The sequence below is a fragment of the Acomys russatus genome, chromosome 24 (genome assembly GCF_903995435.1).
Source record: "Acomys russatus chromosome 24, mAcoRus1.1, whole genome shotgun sequence".
Classification (NCBI taxonomy): domain Eukaryota; kingdom Metazoa; phylum Chordata; class Mammalia; order Rodentia; family Muridae; genus Acomys; species Acomys russatus.
The window spans coordinates 44,816,534-44,838,484 of NC_067160.1; the positions used below are offsets into that span (position 1 = coordinate 44,816,534).

The 21,951-nt window shown below is 40.5% G+C and overlaps 1 protein-coding gene across 1 annotated transcript in view; it reads left to right on the forward strand.

Moving 5' to 3' along the window:
* Scai (suppressor of cancer cell invasion) overlaps nucleotides 1–21,951 on the forward strand; it is a 100,003-nt gene that overhangs the window by 54,033 nt on the left and 24,019 nt on the right. Inside the window, exons 4-12 of the mRNA XM_051167114.1 lie at nucleotides 4,160–4,255; nucleotides 5,519–5,605; nucleotides 7,535–7,633; nucleotides 13,588–13,684; nucleotides 14,743–14,841; nucleotides 14,973–15,125; nucleotides 18,843–18,944; nucleotides 19,266–19,367; nucleotides 20,194–20,272. Of these exons, the coding sequence (XP_051023071.1) occupies nucleotides 4,160–4,255; nucleotides 5,519–5,605; nucleotides 7,535–7,633; nucleotides 13,588–13,684; nucleotides 14,743–14,841; nucleotides 14,973–15,125; nucleotides 18,843–18,944; nucleotides 19,266–19,367; nucleotides 20,194–20,272 (914 nt within the window). The remainder of the gene's footprint in view (nucleotides 1–4,159; nucleotides 4,256–5,518; nucleotides 5,606–7,534; nucleotides 7,634–13,587; nucleotides 13,685–14,742; nucleotides 14,842–14,972; nucleotides 15,126–18,842; nucleotides 18,945–19,265; nucleotides 19,368–20,193; nucleotides 20,273–21,951) is intronic.

Below are 21,951 nucleotides of genomic sequence, written 5' to 3' on the forward strand. Positions count from 1 at the left end.
GATTAGAGTTAGAAGGAGTTTGAATTTGAGTCCTAACATACTGACCACAGTTCCCAAGCAACTTTAAACACACACACACACACACACACACACACACACACACACACCACACCACACCACCACCACCACCACCCACATCTATAAACTTATGTGTATGAGCACATTAGAAAAGAGACAATTTGAGAACTACACTAAGGAAAGAAAAAGCAGTGAAAGACACTGAAAACAAAAGAGTTGTAAGTGATTGTACCACAGAAGACTGGTGTGCAGAGGGCTGAAGATAATCTTTGAGTAAGTATTAGTGATCCTAGCTTCTTCAACTGAGTAAAGATAGAAACTTGACGCTTCCAGATTTTTTGACAACTTAGCTTCACACTGGCTACACCTGCAAGGATCGTGTTAGGCTGTTTCTTCCTAGCTTCCTGCTGATGTCTGCTAACAGCACTGAGGATGTAAAGAGATATTGATGTCACACCAGCACATTCCTCTAAAACATCAGGGAGAAAAATGTGAGCAGCCAGCTTACAGTATCAGTGCCTTTGCAAAATGAAATGCAAGGTCATTTAACTTGTGGGGTAATTCACAGAGCCCCATTTAATTTAATTCCATGAGTCATTAATTTCCTATCTCTGTTGACAGCAATAATAACCAGATGATTCATTCAAAGTTAAAAGCCAGAGTCAAGCTCTGAATATCAGGAAAAAAATATCTATAACTCTTTATCAAATACATTATTTAATTTCAGTCTCTAAGCATATTATGGTGATTTGTATGTTAGCTCCAGAATATATGTCATTAGGAAAAAGGTGATCATAGAAAAAATTAGTTAACTTCATTTTGCAAAAGCAACACTTGGATAGTTGATTTTTAATTTTTTTTTTCTATTTATTTGGTATAGGAGAAGGGATAGCACACACAAGCCATGTCAATTATGAGATGATCAAAGGACAACTTTTGAGAGTTTGTTCTCTTCTTCTACCATATGGATCTTGCAGATCAAACTCAGGTCATCAAGCTTGGCAACAGTCTCCTTACCTGCTCAGACCTTGGCAGCCACTCAGTAGCTGTACTTTTTTTTTTTTTTTTTCTTTTCTTTTCTTTTCTTTTTTCTTTTTTCTGAGACAGGATTTCTCTGTGTATCCCTGGCTGTCCTGGACTTGCTTTGTAGACCAGACTGACCTTGAACTGTCACAGAGATCTGCCTGCCTCTGCCTCCCCTAGTGCTGAGGTTACAGGTGTGTGCCACCATGCTTGGCCAGTGGCTGATTGTTTCTTTAGGCTGGAATGATAAGTGCTCTGAATTGTTTTAAGGAAATTAGTATTAAAAATATATAACTGGAGGTCCCCCTCAGTCACAGTCATAGGGGAAGGGAGTAAGGGAAAAATGGGAGGAAGGGAGGAATGGGATGATACAAGGGATGGGCTAACAATTGAGATATAATATGAATAAATTAATAAAATATATTTTTAAAAAAAGAAAAAATATATATATAGCATTGTTCATTGCTCTAAATGTGAGAAATGTTTGTGTACTGTCATTTACTGAAAAATCATTCTTAGTCATTTTTCTTAGTTATACTAGAAAATCAATCACTTTTATTTCAGTTTTCTTATTCTAATAACCCCAAGATTGGGCACAAAGTGTTCATCTTTAAAACTGTGTTTTGTACAACAAAGAAAATAGCAATACCACTTTTATTATCATTATCACTCTGTATGTCTATGACATGTGTGGATGCACATGCCATGGAGTGCATGTGGAGGTCAGAAAGCAGCCTGTGGAGTCAGTTCTCTCCTTCCGCCTTCATATGGGAAAATGAACCCAGGCTTACAGCTAACACTCTAACCATGAGGGGTCTCGCAAGCCCACATTTAAGCAACAAAACAAGTATTACAAGAAAACAGTCTAACAAAAAAAAATAGTAAATGGTTAGACTATTGGGTTGTTTGAATACTTTTTGGTTGTTTTGTTTATATTACACATTTTTCTTAGGATGGGAAACATAAATGTGTTTCTACATTGTGTATATATTGTGTGGGGGTGGCTGTTGCTTGTTTGTTATTTATATAGACAAGGTCTCCCTATGGGTAGCTTAGAATGGCCTCAAACTCAGGATTCCCCTACTTAGGACTTTTGCATGCTGGCATGGCAGACATGTAACACCATGTATGGCTTCATTGTTTTTTATAGCTAAGCATTTGAAATTGAATCTTTAGGTCCTGAAATTCCTTGAATTTGTAGATTTTCTCCATTTCAACTGCTTATGGACCTTTATTTTTTTTTTTTTCCTTATTTGCATGGGGCAGGATTAACCCTTTTTTTTAGAGTATTCTATTAAAGTACAACTAACTGATACAATCCAGGGCCAACTGGTAACATTCTGTTTTCGCCTCTTTGTGTAGACCCCAGGTTCATCTGTCACAGTGCCTGCATTCCAGATGACTGCAGGCAGAGTTTTGCCATCCCACCAGTGGCCTCATTTCCAGTCCTTGGTAATAGTTTCCTGCTACAAACTCCAACCCCCAGGGTCCCTCATGACAACAACCTTCTCTCAACACCAGTTTTTACACTAGCTTTTCTTACATACTGCTGCTATAACAAATGATCCCAAATTTTTATGCCTTACTGCTAAAGAATTATTTCTAACTCCCAAATTATGTGTTTGCTGTCCACACCCCTCTGAATCCATTAAGTATATCTTCTCTGTAAATGTAACTTTTATTCGCCTGAAGTAATTGTCTCAGAAGAGGCTTATTGCCTCTGTCTGCTAACATCGGCCTAGTCCTAGAAGCTTCTAGCCTCCATACAATCTAATTTAGGCCTAGAATTTTTTTCCAGCCTCTGAGACTAACCATCCTTTAGCTTTTTCTGAACTCTGGCTGGCTGGTTTGACTCGGCTGTTCTGGCTCAAACTCCTCTCCAAGCTGACTGATTCAAACTGGTTTCTCTGATCTTCTGACTGAATTACTCTGTTTGGCCTCAAACTAACTCTAGCAATCTGTACTCATCTTCTGGCTCCTTCTCATTCTCTGACTCATTCTGTCTTCATCTGTGTCTAGCTTATTCTCTCTTCCACCTGTCTTTGTAAAACCCTCCAGGTAAAACTGCCTCCTCCCTCTCTCTGCGCTGCTTTCCCTTAAGTTGCCGCTCTTTCTTCTCTGTTCTCATGAGACTTGGGCGTATCCTATTCTGTCAAATCTTTCTCTGATTTGTCACTTTGTCTGCATCTCAATTAAACCTCACTTTCAAACATGGGTGCTTCCTTCTACAAACTAAGTTTACCTAGGGTGTATCTGCATTCCACCTGGATCACACAGATCTAGAGGATCTTTGGATATGACAGAAGGGCCATGTTGCTGAATTAAAATTGCTCTACACTACTCTGTGTTACAGGCCATAGAGTAGTCAGTTTTAGATCAGATGGTGAAGTGAAAATGGAATAACTTTATATTCTATTCATTGCCCCAAACAAGCTAGTATGGTTAGGCTCAATGTTAATACAGTAGGGAGTATTTGTTTATCTGAGGCAGATATCACAGGTCATCAGGCTTAAGGACATCGAGTATTTATTTCTCTTCTAAGAAAGGCATAGAATAGCACAGCTACACACCCACTTCTCGTTATGGATGCATTCCTTAAAGTAGTGTTTCCAAAGTGCTGCAGTCTTAGCTAAAGATAAACATTGGAAATCAGCAGTACCTGAGTGAGTATATCACCTGCCAGTGAAGACATTGTATCCTCGTGGGAGAGGCATTTGCAGTGGACACTAGGATGAACTATAATTTAGTGTAAGACTAGGAAAACATGTGTTCTGGTCCCTAGAATTATTTTTGCTTCAAAAGTTAGAACTTCCTTTAACAGAAAAAACCTGAAGGTAAGTACTTTAATAATATGACTTATATCATCACAAGGCATAATTTCTGAGGAAAGAGTTTAAAGATTTATTTATTTAGTATCTATACAGTATTCTGCCAGCCTGTGAGCCAGCAGACCAGAAGAAGGCATCGTATCACATTATAGATGGTTGTGAGCCACCATCTGGTTGCTGGAAATTGAACTCAGGACCTTCAGAGGAGCAGCCGGTGCTTTTAACCTCTGAGCCATCTCTCCAGAGCAATTTCTGAAAATTTAAAGTCAGCACCCACTTTATTTTTACAGAGATTTGCCGCAGTATGGACAGAAGCAATGGCAGTCCTACTTCGGAAGAACTTTTGATGTTTACACCAAACTCTGGAAATTCCAGCAGCAGCATCGGTAAAGTGCTTCATAGCTAAAGGGCAGTAAAGGCACATTATATAATTGTATAGTAGCTATAGTTCTGACTGTGAACAAATTTAATGTTTTGTCATTCTTTATTTTTGTTTACATTTTAGTGGCGGGGGAGTGTTGTTGTGAGGTCCACTCAGATCCAACACAACTCAAACACTAAGTCAATACAGATGACAAAAATGTATTGTAATAAAGCTGCTGCTGACTGACCAGGGCCACGGAGCAGACTCGGGAGCTGAACCATGATACTCTGATTTTTTTTTTTTTTTTTTTCCCGAGACAGGGTCTCTCTGTGTGTAGCCTTGGTTGTCCTGGAGTAGCTTTGTAGGCCAGGCTGGCCTCGAACTCACAGCAATCTGCCTGCCTCTGCCTCCCGAGTGCTGGGATTAAAGGTGTGCGCCACCACGCCCGGATTTTCTCTGATTTTTAATGAATGTCTTGTATGAGATGGTCTACTTTCACGTGGGAAGATGATCTGTGGTTTCATTCTGAAATAAGTGTGGTTAATTGCCTATGCTATTTGGGGAGGAAATACTGCATCTTTTCTTTCTTTTTTTTCAGCACAGGGTTTCTCTGTGTGGCCCTGGCTATTCTGGAACTCACTCCTTAGACCAGGCTGGCCTTGAGCTCACAGAAATCCACCTATCTCTTCCTCCTAAGTGCTAGGATCAAAGGCATGCCTTCAGGCATGCCTTCATGCCTGGCTTCAGTAGACATTTAATTTAAAATTTTTTAGCTGGATGTGGTGGTACACATTTATAATTGTAGTACTTAGGAGGTGGAAATAGAATCAAGAGTTCATGTTCATTCTCAGCTCCATAGTTTTTCAAGGCCACTCTTGGCTACATGAAATCAGTAGGTAAAGTGTTTGTCATATAGTGTGAGACTATAATCCCAGCTGATCATATAGTGATATGGCAGGCAAAGATGGAAGAGTCCCTGGCTAACCTACATGCACAGTAGTGACCAGAATGTAAGAGGCAATGACTGACAAGCAGGGGTATCGTCTGTTTGTGCCACCCTTGAGCTGTGGCATACACACCTGCACTCACATAATCACATGCTCATGCACACTTGCATACATATACACATAATGATGTAACATAAATCAGTAGAGAAATATTTGTTAATGTGCTTGAATGATTATGGGGAACTCTTATAATTCATGAGCGTTGCTAATGAGATGATATCGTTGAATTTATTTATTTATTTTTTCTCTCTCTCTTCTTTTGTCTCCTATGTAAACAGACAAGTCTTGGATAATCGGTATGGCTTGAAGCGGTGGCAAATAGGAGAAATTGCTTCCAAGATTGGGCAGCTGTATTACCACTATTAGTAAGTGATTTACACGTGGTAAGAAGAAAGTGTTTCTTTGGTTACAACAGAGCATGTAAGAGGGAGGAAAGGGAGTTATAGATGGAATTGTGTTGAGGCCAGATGGATCAAGATGATGTCCTGAGATGGCCTTGCATAATTCAAGCAGTGCTGTTTATGTCAGGAGCACTCTTCAGGACCCCATTTGATCAGACCTCAGGAGTTTAATTTTGGGTTGGTTTGGTTTGTTGTTGTTGTTGTTGTTGTTGTTGTTTTAACTATAAATACAGCCAGGTTTGGTAGCGCCCATCTTTAATCCCAGCACTCGGGAGGCACAGGCAGGTAGATCTCTGTGAATTAGAGGCTAGCCTGGTCTACAAAGAGTCTAGAATAACCAGGGTGCTTTGTAACAGAGAAACCCTGCCTCAAAAAAACAAAATAAATAAATAAATAATGATAAATACTAAATAGATGTATTGTTCTTAGGACAATTTAAATCTTGATGGGGTGTAGAGACATATAGCGTGTATGATATTTACAGCACTCTTTAGACACTCATCCTAGTTGGCTGTGTTTGAAAGGTTACGTGAGCTAAGTTGACGGTTGTTTGCATCCTTAAAATAGTAACATCTGTGTAGTCCCACCTTTGAGTGAGGAAAGAATAGATCTCCTATTACAAAGGTAAATCTCAGCACAAAATAACATCAATAACAAAAGACTTGAGCCTTTTATAATTTAAAAAGATAAGGGAAAAAACACACAAAGTGATAGTGACACACACCTTTGATCCCAGCACTCAGAAGGCAGAGGCAGGTGGATCTCTGTGAGTTCCAGGACAGCCAGGATTACACAGAAAAGCCCTGTCTCAAAAACACAAAACAAAGAAATGTCTCATCTTCCCAGTGTGGGCATGCCACTTAGAATGCACACTACAATCCCTCTCTTTGTTAGAACAAGATCTTAAAAATCCTTAGTTATAGTGTTGAGAATAAGTGACTTTTGGAGTGCTCGAAGATACGTATACCATCCCTCCAAGACTCAGAGACTAGTAATTATGGAAAAGAGTGGGGCCAAAAAGAAAATGCCAGCCTGCAAATAGGGAGATGGGCTGGGAAGTTTTCTGGGCAAGACACGCGTTGTAATCATGAGCCGTCAGCAACTTAAGATATCTGCACTGGGTCTCCACTAAAACTGGCTCATTAATAACCAGGCCTTGGTGGAAGAGGGGTCGGAGCCTCCACTCTCTGCTGAGCTGTTTCTTACTGATTACCTGCACTTGTGAACCCACTGGTGACTTCACCAGGCTCCAGCACTAGTCCCAATCTGATCACTGTAGAAATGGCCCTGGTTAAGCTAAGTGAGTCTCACAACAAAACCATGTCATGAATCTGGGAAAGGACAGGAAGAAACAAGACTTGATAGGAGTGGAAAGATGAGAGAGGAGAGAGTAACCAGGATGCGTAATATACACTTGTGTGTATGTGTGTGTAAAATTGTCAAGGCACTACATAATTTAAGTAAATTATTTTTTAAAGTCTCCTACTAAACTAGATATGCTAAACAGACAACATAGCTCATTAACATTCCTCAAAGAGTAGTATCGGTTAGTAAGGGGGCGGGCTAAAGAAATGGGCCAAAGTTCAAGTGACAGTGGATTACAGTGAGGTCACAGCTCTAGTCCAGGAAGCAGATATACTGGAGTAAAATGTCCCTTGTAGAATGAGAATGACATCTGCTTCGGTTGACCTCCAAAGGCTTGGGACAGCAGAGAATACTTTGTTGTTGCTATTATTACTAGGCAATTAAAAGATGACATGATTAATACTGTGTTGGCTCAAAGTTAAGACAGTCATTTCCACCCCCTATGTAGAGTCGGGCAGTCTAGAACAAGTAGACTTCTCATGAGAAATACAGCCAGTTTAGGTCTTACTTAATTTTTTTTTCTTGTAGTTTACGCACATCTGAGACAAGCTATCTGAATGAAGCTTTCTCCTTCTACTCTGCAATCAGACAAAGATCATACTACTCTCAAGTCAATAAAGAAGACAGGTACGTGTCAGCTGTGCTTTAAGAAAGATGATCACAAGACAGTCAGCATTTTAGTTCATGTGGAAATGGTGCAAAAAAATTTTCCTTTTATCACTGTGTGTGTGCTGTGTCCATGTCTGTGTATTCATGCTCCTGTGTGTACATGCCACAGTATACATGTGACAATCAGAGGATAACTTTTAGGAGTCATTTTCTACTTCGACCACACAGGTTCTGAAAATCCAACTCAGACCATCAGGTAAGTGCTTTTATCCACTGAGCCATCTTGTCCTAGAGGGGTATTTTTTTATGATAGGTATAGGTTGCACAGGTTTCATAGGGAAGAAAGGACTCTAAAACTAGGCATAACTAATGTCTTTATTATCTCTAGACCACTAGTTTTTACTCATATGTCTTCAAAAGCCTATTGACAACTATCAGAGAAAAGATGGCTGGCATTCTTTGAACTTTCTGTTTTAAACTCAGTGTGAGGGCGGGAGAGATAGCTCAGCAGTTAAGAGCACTGTCTGCTCTTCCAGAGGTCCTGAGTTCAATTCCCAGCAACCACATGGTGGCTCACACTCACAACCATCTATACCCTCTAATGCCCTCTTCTGGTATACATGCAGATAGAATATATATATATAATCTTTAAAAAAAAAAGAAAAAACACCTCACTATGAGATATGGTGGCAAACACTCTTAGTCCCAGCACTTGGGAGGCAGACAAATGGAGCTCTTTGTATTGGAAGGCTAGGGCTGCATAGTAAAATGATCTTAAAAAAAAAAAAAAGTCCAAAAAAGACAAAAACACAATGCTTTTTTGGTCACCAGGCTCAGCTGAGCATGGTACCTTCTTGAGATGTGAGTGTTGAACCCAGCAGGAATACTAGCAACCTTAACAACAGTATGCATCTGGAGAATCAGAATATAAAGTCCATTCCATCCAGGTTCAAGCCAGTCACTTTGGAAGCAGCGGACTATTACAAACAGTGTCTCCAGGCTAGCAATACTCAATGGGTTGAGCAGCCTGGACTTCAGGGAAAATCTTAGCCAAGGTTAATTGCAGTGCTTTTAAGGACTCAGAAATTGGAGTGGGGAAATCTACTAACAGTCTAGCATATGCCCAAGGGACCATGGGAGGTGGTTTCCTATAAATGATCTTGCATGGGGTGAACTTTTTTCATTAAGGGGTACATAGGACCCTGAGAAGGACATAAGGCAATAGGTCAACCCAGTTACCACCAGTCTCAATAGTATGTTTAGTTAAAAAATCTCCTTTAAAGTTTTATTCATCCTCTCTACCTTTCTTGACTTCTGAGGATGATATATACAATGAAGTTTCCAGTTTATGTTAAGAGCCTTATTGAGCAGTTGAGAATTTGGCGAAGAAGGCTGGACCACTGTCAGACCTCAGAAATATGGCATTGTTAGGTGTGGCCTTGTTGGAGTAGGTGTGTCACTAGGGGTGGGCTTTGAGGCCTCATATGCTCAAACTAGGCCTAGTGTGGCAGTCTCTTGCTGTTCCTACAGATTAAAATGTAAAAATCTGAGCTCCTTCTCCAGCACCATGTCTACCTGCAGGCTGCCATGCTTCTTGCCATGATGATAATGAATTAAACCTATGAAACTGTAAGCCCAATTAAATGTCTTCCTCTATAAGAATTGCCATGGAGCCAGGAGTGGTGGTGCACGCCTTTTATCCCAGCACTCGGGAGGCAGAGGCAAAGGCAGCAGGTCTCTGAGTTCAAGGCCAGCCTAGTCTATAAAGAGTCCAGGACAGCCAGAATGACAAGAGAAACCCTGTCTCAGAGAGAGAGGCGGCGTGGGGGTTATGCTGGGGTCATAGCATCTCTTCTCAGCAATAAAACCCTAATATAGAAGTTACTTTTACCAAGGATCCAGAGTCTAAGTCAGGACTTCCTTGGCAATGCCCTTTCTTTTATGGACATAAAGATAACAGGAAGAGTTAAAGAGAGGGCCTTTTTTAAGTTCTTAAAGGTCTGTTCATGTTCCTATCCAGTCCATTCAAAGGGGTGTTGTCCCCATAGCAGAATACAAGAGGTTGGCAATTTCAGCAAGCCCAGCTATCCAAAGACAGCACCTCCCAGTTGCAACCTATGCTTGTCTCCTGAGAACAATACTGTTTCCTGGAGCTTGTTCAAGTCATCCTATCCCATAACCACAACCACAGCCCCTAAAACCGCTGCCAAATCCTCTGTGGAAGCCACGGAGGCTTCCTAATCCTGGGCCCCCCAGGTTCTCCAGGCTCTCCTACTGCACAGGCATCATCCAATATTTGGTGTTTCCCAGAGGAAGAAGAAGAAGCTTTTGTATCTTTCTATGTATGTCAGGGGCCAGCTGAGTAGCCAACAAGGTTAATGGCCTTGAGATTTTCCTGGTCCTCTGGGTCTCTAGGGGTATATAACCAATAGGCATCCAGCAGTCACTCCAGGAAAGCCCAAGGTGAATCATGTGGGTTCATCTGCTTTCTTAGATAGGTTAGTGGGCTTTCAGGCTGCCCATTTCATCCCTTCTAACAGAACCTAAAGGTACTCACTGAGTAAACACCTACCTTTCTGTGTTGTAGTCTCATTGAGGTCTGTGTCTTGACAGAGCCTTTGTCCTGTCTTGTCTCTGTGCTCTGGTCATCGGCCATTGAAGTTATTCCAGAGAGTGCTTGCGTTACTTTTGTGAGAATGTGTTTCCTTCAGTAGTGAAGCGGGGGGGGGGGGGGGGGGGGGGCATGGAGAATCTGTTGAGAGTTGTCCCATGGGAAATAATTGAAAAAGATGAGTCAGTCAGAAATTAAGAGATCAGGATTAGTGCTGAAAGTGCAGTTATAGAGATCTGTAGTGGAGAAAGGGACATATAGTGATTGTCAGGAAACAGCTGTAGGGGAGAGAGGACCAAAGGAGGTGCCACCCCAGAACCAAAATTGGAGGAGGATTTGGAAGGGTAATATGGCACCCTGTGCTGGGTTTGGGGAAGGGAAAAGATAGAGGGAGTTAGGGAAGAGCTGGTGTGTGGGGTAGAGGTAGATTCAGACAGTGGGGGGAGGGCAGAGTGAGTCTTTAGTTGTGGAGACTGAGGTGCCAAAGGTGGAGGTTGAGGCAAGAATGAGAGCAGGGGGCTGGGTGTGGCACACGTCTTTAATCCCAGCACTCGGGAGGCAGAGGCTGGTGGATCCCTGTGAGTTCGAGGCCAGCCTGGTCTACAAAGTGAGTCCAGGACAGCCAAGACTACACAGAGAAACCCTGTCTCAAAAAAAAAAAAAATGAGAGCAGGGGGTAAATATGGTTATATGAAAGAAGGAAGAATTCTTCCTCCTATGAGTCCTGTAAAACAGTTTTCAGAGGGGACTCCTGGGTCTAGACCCCCACTGTCTAGCCTATCTGAAAGTCAGAAGTGCCCTGGGAGGGCCATTCAGCCCCAAATGTGGGCCATTCAGTTTCACATCTTGGTAATAGGAAAATCTAATTCTCCTTTACCACTAGGGGTGAGGGTGGTAAAATTTGACAGAATTCTTTAGAAAACAGGTTAGGGGGCTATTAGGCTTGCTAGTTCACTTGCCCCAATCCAAGATAAACCAATTACCAGAAAGTACAAAAGGCAAAATGGAGAAAGTAAAAATGAAGCTAAAGACAAGACCTAAAGCCAGGCCCTGTAGAGGAGAATATTCAGGTTCTGTCCAAAGCTCCTGTGTCCAGATCAGGGTCCCAGCAGACCAGACTGTGACTTACCAGGGAGGCCTCTGTGTATGCTTGCGGCTTTTCTCAGCATGGCAGTTCACTCTGATAGTCCCGTGCACACCTTGGAACCTTGGAACTTCTCAAGTTGTGCACCTCCTGAGGTGACACCCTTGCCCTGCATCCCCAGAGGGAAGGTCCAGCTTTAGAATTCGGATGAGTGATCTAAATCTCACTGGGGCCTCCAGAAAATGGAAATCCTACCAGGGAGAATAAGACCACCGCCACCACAGTTTTGAACCAGATTTGAAGCAAGCTTGGTTTTTTGTTTTTTTTTTTTTAAAGAACACCCAAGAGCTGGCCAGTAACTGCCTCCTAAGTTGTGTTAAAGAGAGCTACCCAAGTCCAATTTTTGGCCACTTTTTAAGGAGTAAAATCACAGGAAGTTACAAAGCAGGTTTATAGAAGAAAGACAAGGGTGCAATAGGGAAATACAGAAAAGTCTTTACAAAAAAAAAAAAGCCACCATGTGATTAGGGAAGGTTAAGAAGGATCAAAGGTCAGGGTGTTCTAAAAAAACAAGTCAAGGTCATGAGTTGGGGTAGGTCAGGCTCCAGGAAACAGGCATTAAAACATCAACTCAGCTCTTTATTATGCGTAGTGTGCTGCCAGCATGTACATCTTCATGTCAGAAGAGGGCACCAAATCTCATTATAGACTGTTGTGAGCCACCATGTGGTTGCAGGGAATTGAACTCAGAACCTTTGGAAGAGCAGCCAGTGCTCTTAACCTCTGAGCCATCTCTCCAGCCAACAACTCAGCTCTTACAATAAATGGAAACTACTTTTTTAACAATGTAGCATTCAATGACAGATGAATGACTACATTCAAAATGGAGTCAGGCAGGTTTGTCACAGAGACAGAAGTGAGACCTGTGCAGTGACCCTCAAGACGTACCTCCAAGGACATACTTCCTTGAGCCTTCCAAAACTATCACTAATTGGAGACCAAGTATTCAAAAATGGGAGCTTGTAGGGACATGTCAGTTTCAAATCAGAGCAGAACTCAAATTGCTTTTTTTTTTTTTTGCAATTATATTTATTTCACTGTTTTATGTTTTGTGTATTTCCTTAACTCATCAACATTTAAATTACTATTCCATCTTTAAGGTCTGTGAAGAAGGGGTTTTTATTGTGTTTCTAATCATTGTTCTTTTAGTGTCAAGACTGTCGTATTTTTTAGATTAAAAATTTGTTATTTCATGTGTATATGTGTATGTGCACCACATGCATGCCTTGTGCCCAGGCAGGTCAGAAGATGGTGGAGCCCCTAGAGTTGAAGTTACAGATTATTATGAACTATGTGGGTGTTGGGGATTAAACTTAGGTCCTCTGCAAGAGAAACAAGTTCTCTCTTTTTTAATATTTATTTATATATTATTATGTATACAGTGTTCTGCTCTAACCTGCTAAACCATCTCTCCAGTCCCAGTCATGGCATTGTTCCTTATGCACTTAAATTCTCAGTAGCTGCTTGTTGGATGAATGGATGTAGGATGGTGACTTCATCAGTGTGTAAAATGTATTTAAAAGGCTACCTGGTTTTGAGTTTTGAGACAATCTTAAGTATCCCAGGCTGCCCTTGAGCTTAGTACTTGAACTCCTGATCCTCCTGCCTCCACCTCTTGAGATGTGGAAACATAGGCAAGTACTACCCTGTGAGCTAAGGCTGTTTGGCTTTATGTGAAATTTCCTGTCACTGCTCTAATAATGATGAAGCTTTAAAAGCCATCTAAAAGTAGAAAAAGTCAAAACAACATAAAAGGATCAGCTCAGGACCCCCAAGACCAAGTTCTCCACACAATAGATTTATTTGCCCCAGCGGAGCAAAGGACATGGAGTACGAGATAAGAAGAGGGAGAGGCAGGGGAGGGAGATGAAGGAGTGGCCCATAGGCAGATGGCAGTTTGTAAGGTAAAGGGGAAGACTCTGTTAGATGAGGTATTTAATTTCAAATGGGCATGTTAATTAGGAAAGCCAAATGGGGTTCTTGATTGCTGGACTTTAATACTTTGATAGCTAGACCTAGATAGTCAGCCTCTCAAGGAAGAAGTGGCCAAATAAGGGAATATTCCTTGGTGGCTAGCTTCAGGGATGTAATCTAAAGGTTTTCAGCAAGGCAGAAGTGGGGGAAGGGCAAGGCCTGCCATGCTCAGGCTGGCCAGAGCCCCTTTTCAACATGTTTTCCATTTTAATATAATGACTTATCTCCCTTTGTCCACTGTAGGCCTGAGTTGGTTGTTAAGAAACTCCGATACTATGCAAGATTTATAGTAGTATGTCTTCTTCTTAACAAAATGGATGTTGTGAAAGACCTGGTAAAGGTAAATAGACTTTTTTTTTTTTTTTTTTTTAAAGAAGAGTCTTGGCATCTAATCCAGGCTGGTCTTGGATTTGTAATCACCATGAATCAGTCTCTCCAGTGCTGAAGTTATAAATGTACTTTAAAATTGCTATAACCCATCCAGGCATGGTACTGCTTGATTTTAATCCCAGTAGTTTGAAGGCAGAGACAGACTGATCTCTAAGTTCCAGGTAGCCCTTGCTGTCCTGGAACTCATTATATGGCCCAGGCTATCTGTAAACTCTTGACAATCCTCCTAACTCAATCTTGAGTGCTTACAGATGTGAGCCACCATACCTACCTTGATAGCAAACTTCTTAATGAATTTCACTCAATATGTCCTAATTTTCACAAGCCCATTAGAAGGAGATCTGTATTCTGCTAGGATAGTCTACCCTCGTCTACTAATTAGACTATTTTCAAAGCACGGTGTGATTTAAATCCAAGGAAGGGTGTGTTCTTTGTGTGTTAACATTTATGAGTTTGTTTCTCAGGCAGTTTTGTTAATAAGTTCATTGCTGATATAATATCAAGTAGGAAGTAGATCTTTATCAAGTTTTTATTTGATGTGTATCATCCTGAATTTCTTTTTTATTTATTTTGAAGCAAATCTGTGGTTTTCATTCTTTGTTTTCTGTTATAATTTAGATTGGATATTGATACTGACCAAAAATAATTCTGTTACTTTCTATCAGGAATATTACAATACAGCTGGTTTTAACATCCATTTAAAGTGTGTGTGTGTGTGTGTGTGTGTGTGTGTGTGTGTGTGTGTGTGTGTGTGTGAGAGAGAGAGAGAGAGAGAGAGAGAGAGAGAGAGAGAGAGAGAGAGAGAGAGAGAGAGAGAGAGATGGCACACAGGTAGGTGTCAGGTCAGAGGATAACGTGCAGCCATTGGTTCTCTTCTTTTACTATGTGAGTTTCATGGTTGAACACAGGTTGTCAGGCTGAGTGGCAGATAAGTTTACTGAGCCATCTCACTAGACTTTTTATGGAAACTATTAATAACCTCTTTTCTTTGTGGCATTCTAATACCAGGAATTGTCTGATGAAATTGAAGATTATACTCATCGCTTTAATACTGAAGATCAAGTAGAGTGGAACCTGGTGCTTCAAGAGGTAGCAGCGTTCATTGAGGTAATTTCTTGAGAGAAAGGTTGTCATAGTCATAGGCAGGCAAATGACTGCTGTGCATTTGTTGTGTATATGACTTTGAGAAGAACAAATAGTGATATTCTGTGTAGCCATTCATGCGCTTTTGTCTTCAGGCAGACCCTGTGATGGTGTTGAATGACGATAACACCATTGTTATCACATCCAGTCGCCTCGCTGAAACAGGGGCCCCCCTGCTGGAGCAAGGCATGATTGTGGGACAGTTGTCTCTGGCTGATGCACTCATTATTGGTAATTGTAATAATCAGGTAAAGAACTGTGGAGGATTTATGCCTAAAATTCACTTTTAAAAAGGTTAGTTTTGATCATCGTGAAATTTTTCCCTTGTAGCATTTCTTACATCTGTGAGGAATGGTTAATTCAATTATGCTATGTGTATGTATGTATGTATGTGTGTGTGTGTGTATGTGTGTATGTATGTATGTATGTAAATTGTTGAGAAAGAATTTTTAATGACAGAAAAAAATGCTTATTAGTTTATTAATTTGCCACTGAGCTACATCTGCAGCCCAATCAGTATTTATGAAGTATCAGTCATGTCTCCAGGGGTGTGTGTGTGTGTGTGTGTTTGTGTGTGTGTGTGTGTGTGTGTGTGTGTAGGAAAATGACAAAGTGCCTTCACTAATAGAGCTTTCAGTTTACTTGTAAAAAACAATTATTGACAAAATAACTACTTAGATAATATTACTTCAACAAATGTAGCAAAGGAGAGGTATATTTTTCTGATGTCTGACGTCAAGGAATATGAGCTAGTCTATAGATGATGAGATATTTTTCTAAGAAAGTGCTTTGGTTAAGAATTACAGTATGAGCCAGGCAGTAATGCTGCACACCTTTAATCTCAGTACTCAGGAAACAGAAGCAAGCATATCTCTTTGAGTTCAAAGCCAAGTTCCAGGACAGCCAGGGCTACACAGGAAACCCTGTGTTAGAAAACAACAACAAAAACTGGGAATTTTTCCAGAGTAAGCACACCAAGCAGAAATGACAGTTGCACTTCTGTCTGTAGTTTTGGCTGTCTGGGAGGATGGTGCACTGGTAGAAGGCTGCACTGGGTGGGATGGAGAGAGCAAGAAGTGCAAGAAAAAGTCTGGAGAGTTGCCTTTTCCCAACTGCACAGAAAACTAGGTCCAAGGCAAGGACAGGAGCTGATGAGGGCTGCATTTTGAGGTCAGTTTTTGTAATTAACTAAATTACTTTTTATTTCTTGGTTGTCATACAAAGTAATGGGTTTCATTATGACACTTGCATATATATGTATAGATGGATATAGACATAGTAGCATACTTTGCTGCTACACACCCACCTCCCCTGGATAGGATTATTTTGGGTGTAGTTGTGCAGAATAGATTGAAGACACAGTGGAGTTGGCAGAAAAATTATGAATCTCACAGTAATCTCAGTGAATGGTAATGGTTTCTTTTGCTACAGGCATGGAGGTAAAAATAGATCTACAAGGCTAGTTTCCACAGATACTTGGAAGGTACAGTCCATAGCAATTGGTGTGTCATCCCATATAGAAGGAGAGAAGGGTGACTTTTATTGTTTTGGCTCATTGTACATGTGTGTGTGTGTGTGTGTGTGTGTGTGTGTGTGTGTGTGTGTGTGTGTACACGCGCGCGCGCACACGCGCTATAAGCTGTTTTCAGGTGACCCTGCTTCCATGGTTTGGCCTCAGAAAAATCTACCTGTAAAGAACTAAAGTGCTAATGAGGGCCGGAGATGTTGCTCAGTTGGTAGCATCCCTATGTGCTCATAAGTCCCTGACTTCCAGCTCCAGAGCTACATAAATGGGGTCTGGTGGTCTATAACTGTAACCTCAGCACTGTGGAAGGTGGAACAGAAAATAACCTAGGTTAGGGATAGCAAATGAGGGTCTGAAGGACTGCTGGGAGTTAAGTCAGCACTGAGAGCACTGCTACCTTGCACGCACGGGTAGACTTGAACCTTGGAGTCTGTGTGCTCTGCTAACATGACAGTAGGTTTTAATGGCGCTACCTCTGTTTGGTGTGGTGGAACACACTTAGCACTGCAAATGCAGGAGCATTGCTGTAAGTCAAGGGCAACCTAGGCAGTGTAGCAAGCCAATCTTTTTCGGTATTCTTAAGAGCCACTATGTAGCTCTGCCTATCTTGGTTCTCACTCTGTAGGCTCACCTTCAACTCACTAAGATCCACCTTCATCTGCCTCCCAAGTGCTGCATGACATCCAGCAAGACCCTGTCTTTAAAACCAAAACAACAATCAAAAGTAGCAATCAAACTCAAAAACTGCTGTCTAGAGTTTATTCCTTAGAGCTCAAAAAGAGCCTGTCCAAACAGGAAAAAGAATGCATCAAACTACTGCATTGCTCTGTCCTGGCACATGTCCTCTCAGGTGCCTGTTCTTTGACAGTTAGAGGACAGATAGCCAGGTCATTGTCTCCTTGCTCTGACCTAGAAGAACTTGTTTCATTCTCTTGTGTAGAGATAAGGAGTGGTGAGCATTTGGAGCTGTCGTTCAGTTTTATAACATTTTTGGAAATTCAGTGCTGGGCTGGGATGTTAAATGTGTTCAGAAATACCTATACTGATAGTTCTGGAGGTTTGTTTTGTTTTGTTTTTGTGTGTGTGTGTTTTGTTTTTGTTTTGTTTTGGGTTTTTTTGTTTTTTGTTTTTTGTTTTTTTTTTTTTTACACTCTATGAAATTTTGTATGAGGAGAATTAAATATTAAATGGGACTAGGGATCAGTGGTAGAGCACTTGCCTGGCATGCATGAAGCCCCTGGGCCTGATCCCTAGCACTGTATTATGTATGTATGAATGAGGTATATATTTGTTTTGATTTTTTGAGACAATGTCTCTCTATGTAGCCCTAACTGTCCTAGGACCAGGCTGAGCTCAAACTCACAGAGATCCACCTGCTTCTGCCTGCCAAATTCTGGGATTAAAGATATGAGCCACAAAAATAAATAAATAAATAATAAAGATATGAGCCACCATGTGCAGTCTGAGGTACAGTTTTGAAACATCAGGGAATAATCTTTCTAAGCAAATACCTTAACTAAAGCATTTCTATTTCATTTTAAAGAAGCAAATATTTTATAAACCTTCCTTTGTTTTGTCATCACATGTTCCTAGGTGCCTTTTTGCAAAAGCATTATTAAAAATAGAGAAGGATGCTGTGTAGTGCCAGGACACTGAAGAGATTATGAAGTATGACTCCAGACAGAGCTCAGCCTAAGCAAATGTTACAGTGATTTGTAGGACTGTGTTTTTGTAACTTTTGTTGCTTTTCGGAAACTGCTTAAGAAAATTAATGCACTGTGATGGAGCATCCTAAAACACTGTTAATTATGCAAAGTAAATAGTGAGCATAGGAGTATCACTGCACAATTCTTTTGCCACGTTTGCCTCTTGACAGTCTTGTAATTAAATGCTAGAGAATAAAATACGAACTGTCTCTGAGTATGGTGGCTCAGGCCTTTAATCTCAGCACTTGGGAAGCAGAGGCCAGAGGACCTCTTGAGTTCAAGGTCATTGTGGTCTATATAGTAATTCCAGCTAAAGATGCATGGTAGGAACCCACCCAACTGCAGGCAACTAAGAAAAACTGACAGTGAGAGAAACAGTCTTCTTCAGGGAACCCTAGCTGTCTATCCAATACCAAGTAGTCAGTTGTGAGTTCATATACATATAAGTAACAATGAACTGAGCAGATTGTATTTGTATATTTAGGTGCACACGCACACACCAATTAAAACTAAAGAAAAACAGGACATGATTTCAAGAAGGAAATGCCAGGTACATGGGAAGATTGGAGGGAGGAAAAGGAAGCAGGAAAATATAACTTCTATTTTAAAAATGAGTGTGTGTGTGTGTGTAATCAGCTGTTATTAAGTATACCTGAAAATCAAGGGTAATTATATAATTAAAGCCCAGAAAGTCTGCTTATTACATAAATGACAAGGTATTTTTTCTCTTTCAGGTCAAATTCAGTGAATTAACTGTTGACATGTTCCGGATGCTGCAAGCCTTGGAGAGGGAGCCAATGAATTTAGCTTCCCAGATGAATAAACCAGGAATACAGGTGATCATTTGCCAGAGTAGTAACTCTTACTACTTCTGCTTCTCTTAGGGGAATGGGTATAAATGAAGAATTCTTTCAAGCCAGCCATGGGTGCCTCATACCTCTAAGTCACTCTAGGCAGCCAAACAGTAGAACTACTGAAAGTTAGAGCTCCTGTAACAAAACAAAAAGAACACTCTTGATAAGACACTGAGAAGTTGATAAGAATAATCACAGACACTGAATAAAGTTAGGATATCTGATAAAAGGGACAGGGATTGCTGACACTGATAGCTCAGCTGTCACATATTGTTTATGTGTCATTATGGTGTGTCACCATAGGAGCCAGCTGACAAGCCCACCAGACGAGAAAACCCCCACAAGTATCTTCTCTACAAACCAACCTTCAGCCAGCTGTATACATTCTTAGCAGCATCTTTTAAGGTATGTGTGACCCAGTCCTCTTTGTGCAGTGGGGGAAGGGTGCTCAGGGTAGACTTGGTCACTCTTGAGATGCCTGACCTAGATGTATGGACGTATGCAAGTGCTGTTCCAGTAGTAATTCTGGCCCTTCTGATTTGGAAATGGTAGCTGCTTATGATGTGAATAATTTATTCTTAACATCAAAGACTGTTGGTTAATGATCATTCTCTCCTTTCCAGACTTTTATTACTAAACAATTTTGGGCTTAACTCTCAAGGCAAAACTGAAAAACAAGAACAGGGTGTATAGCATTCATGAACGCAGTCAGCTCTCTGAGACATTGTAACTGTCTGATAAAAGGATGTGGTAAATGCCTGGATCCTTCATTTGCACAGGAGTTAGAGGCCCAAGGTCACGAGCAACCTGGGTACGTCAGTACACAGTAAGGCTGAGGCCAGTATGGGCTCTATACACCCTCAAAAAAAGAAGGGAAAAAAATGAGAATTAGGTGGTATCTTCCCAGAGGTTACATAAAAGAAGGTATGGAGAAGAGTTTGCCCTTCTTTGTCACCAATGGAAATCTTTCTCCCTCATTACATGTTTTCAGAGAACATTAACACATGGGAAAGTTACAAGTAGAAAATGTGTTCACAGCTTTGGGCACAGTTATACAGTACAGATTATAGTGAGTTTTTGCCATGTGATTTTAAGTTGGAACAAGTGGGAATATGCTAACAGCAGTGTGTTAAATGACATCATTTTCCTCTCAGCCTTAAATTGCCCTGAACATTAAATAAAACTTGTTTTTCCTGTCTGGTTTTGTATGTGTGGTTTTCTTGTCTTTCAGGAGCTGCCTGCCAATAGTGTGCTTCTGATTTACCTGTCGGCCACTGGCGTTTTCCCCACAGGTCGTTCTGATGGTGAAGGTACAATAAAGGAATGCTCCCACTGTGAGCAGGGCTTGAATTCTCTATTTTCTACAAGACAATGGCCCACAGCCCAGAGACCACCTGAAGCTTTCTAAAGACGCTTCCAAATTTAAAGCATAGTCTGTTTGTTTAGTGACAGTGTTGGAGAGAATGAGGTTAATTCTCCATGCTCAACTATTATTCCTTGAAGTCCAGAAATCCTAAGATAATACATATATCAAATGCATACTTGACTATCAAATTTGTCAAAAGTATCATATGCAGATTTATACATATGTAGTTTAATGTTTGACATTGCAAAGGACTATGGAATCTGCCTGCCTGTTTACTTGACATCATTGAATCATTGTAAGCTTTTAAAACATTCTGGGATCTGGTCAGAGGCAGCATCATGGCTAAAGGTCTTTGTAGAAATCAGTTTACTTTTGTAACTGTGAAAGTTCAAGTCCTTGTTACAATTTTATTTTCAACCCTTTTAATTTTGTTACTACGGACTTAGTAGATGCAATATTGGGATGCTGTTTCAGAATAAAACTTTAAACTGTCAAAACATACAAGCCCAAAAATTGTTCAGACTAGATGAGCAACTTAGATGTAAATGAAGGAATTAAATATTCGGAGAAAAATAGTTTAACATTTTCAACATTTTCCTCCTCATCTGTCTGTTGCAATTGGCATTCCTTTATAAAATGCATGACCTACCATCTTCCTTGCATGACCTATAAAGTAGTAAAATGTTACAGTAAAAAAAAAAGTAAGTCTCTATGGAGTGATTTTTAAAGGTCTGTAATCCAGCTGCGATGTGAAGGGGTGGGGTATACTGGAACCTTACAGGCATGTACAAGGGAGGGGAGAAGACAGTTGCCTTAGTTCTTTCTTTCTTTCTTTCTTTCTTTCTTTCTTTCTTTCTTTCTTTCTTTTTATCATGAGCATGTTTTTTTTTTTTTTAGATATTTATTTATTATGTATACAGTGCTCTATCTGCATGTACACCTGCAGGCCAGAAAAGGGCATCAGATCACATTATAGACGGTTGTGAGGCATCATGTGGTTGCTGGGAATTGAACTCAGGACCTCTGGAAGAACACTCAGTGCTCTTAACTTCTGAGCCATCTCTCCAGCCCCTAGTTCTTATTTAAATGCCAGTTGCTTTATTTATATTGAAATATTTGTCTGAAAACATTTTATTAAAGCAGCTGATTCAGGTCTTCTGGGTTAAACTATTGGCCTCTTACTTTACTTTTTATAATTAATATAGGTATTAACTGAGTGGTCCTTTCTCAAAGATTATTTCAACATCCTACAGTCACTGTTCAACTTAGACAAGAGTTAGCTTACTCACATGACCAGTGGGGAAAGGCTAACCTGTAAACTGGAATTCAGGAAACTTATATATAGTAGAATAATGGAGTTTTCATTTACTGGAATTTGGCAGAATATTTCATTAAAATGAAGTTTTATCCATCAGAATTTTCAAGTTCAACTCTAACTTTTCTTTAAATTTTCACTTAGTAGTTAATTTAAAAGCATCTTTACTAAATCAGGTACAATAGTGTATCCTTGTTATGCCAGCTACTCAGAACACTAAAGCAGAAGGATCACTTCAGCTTAGGAGCTCCAGACCAGCCTGGGCAATATAATGAGTGTGTGTGTGTGTGTGTGTGTGTGTGTGTGTG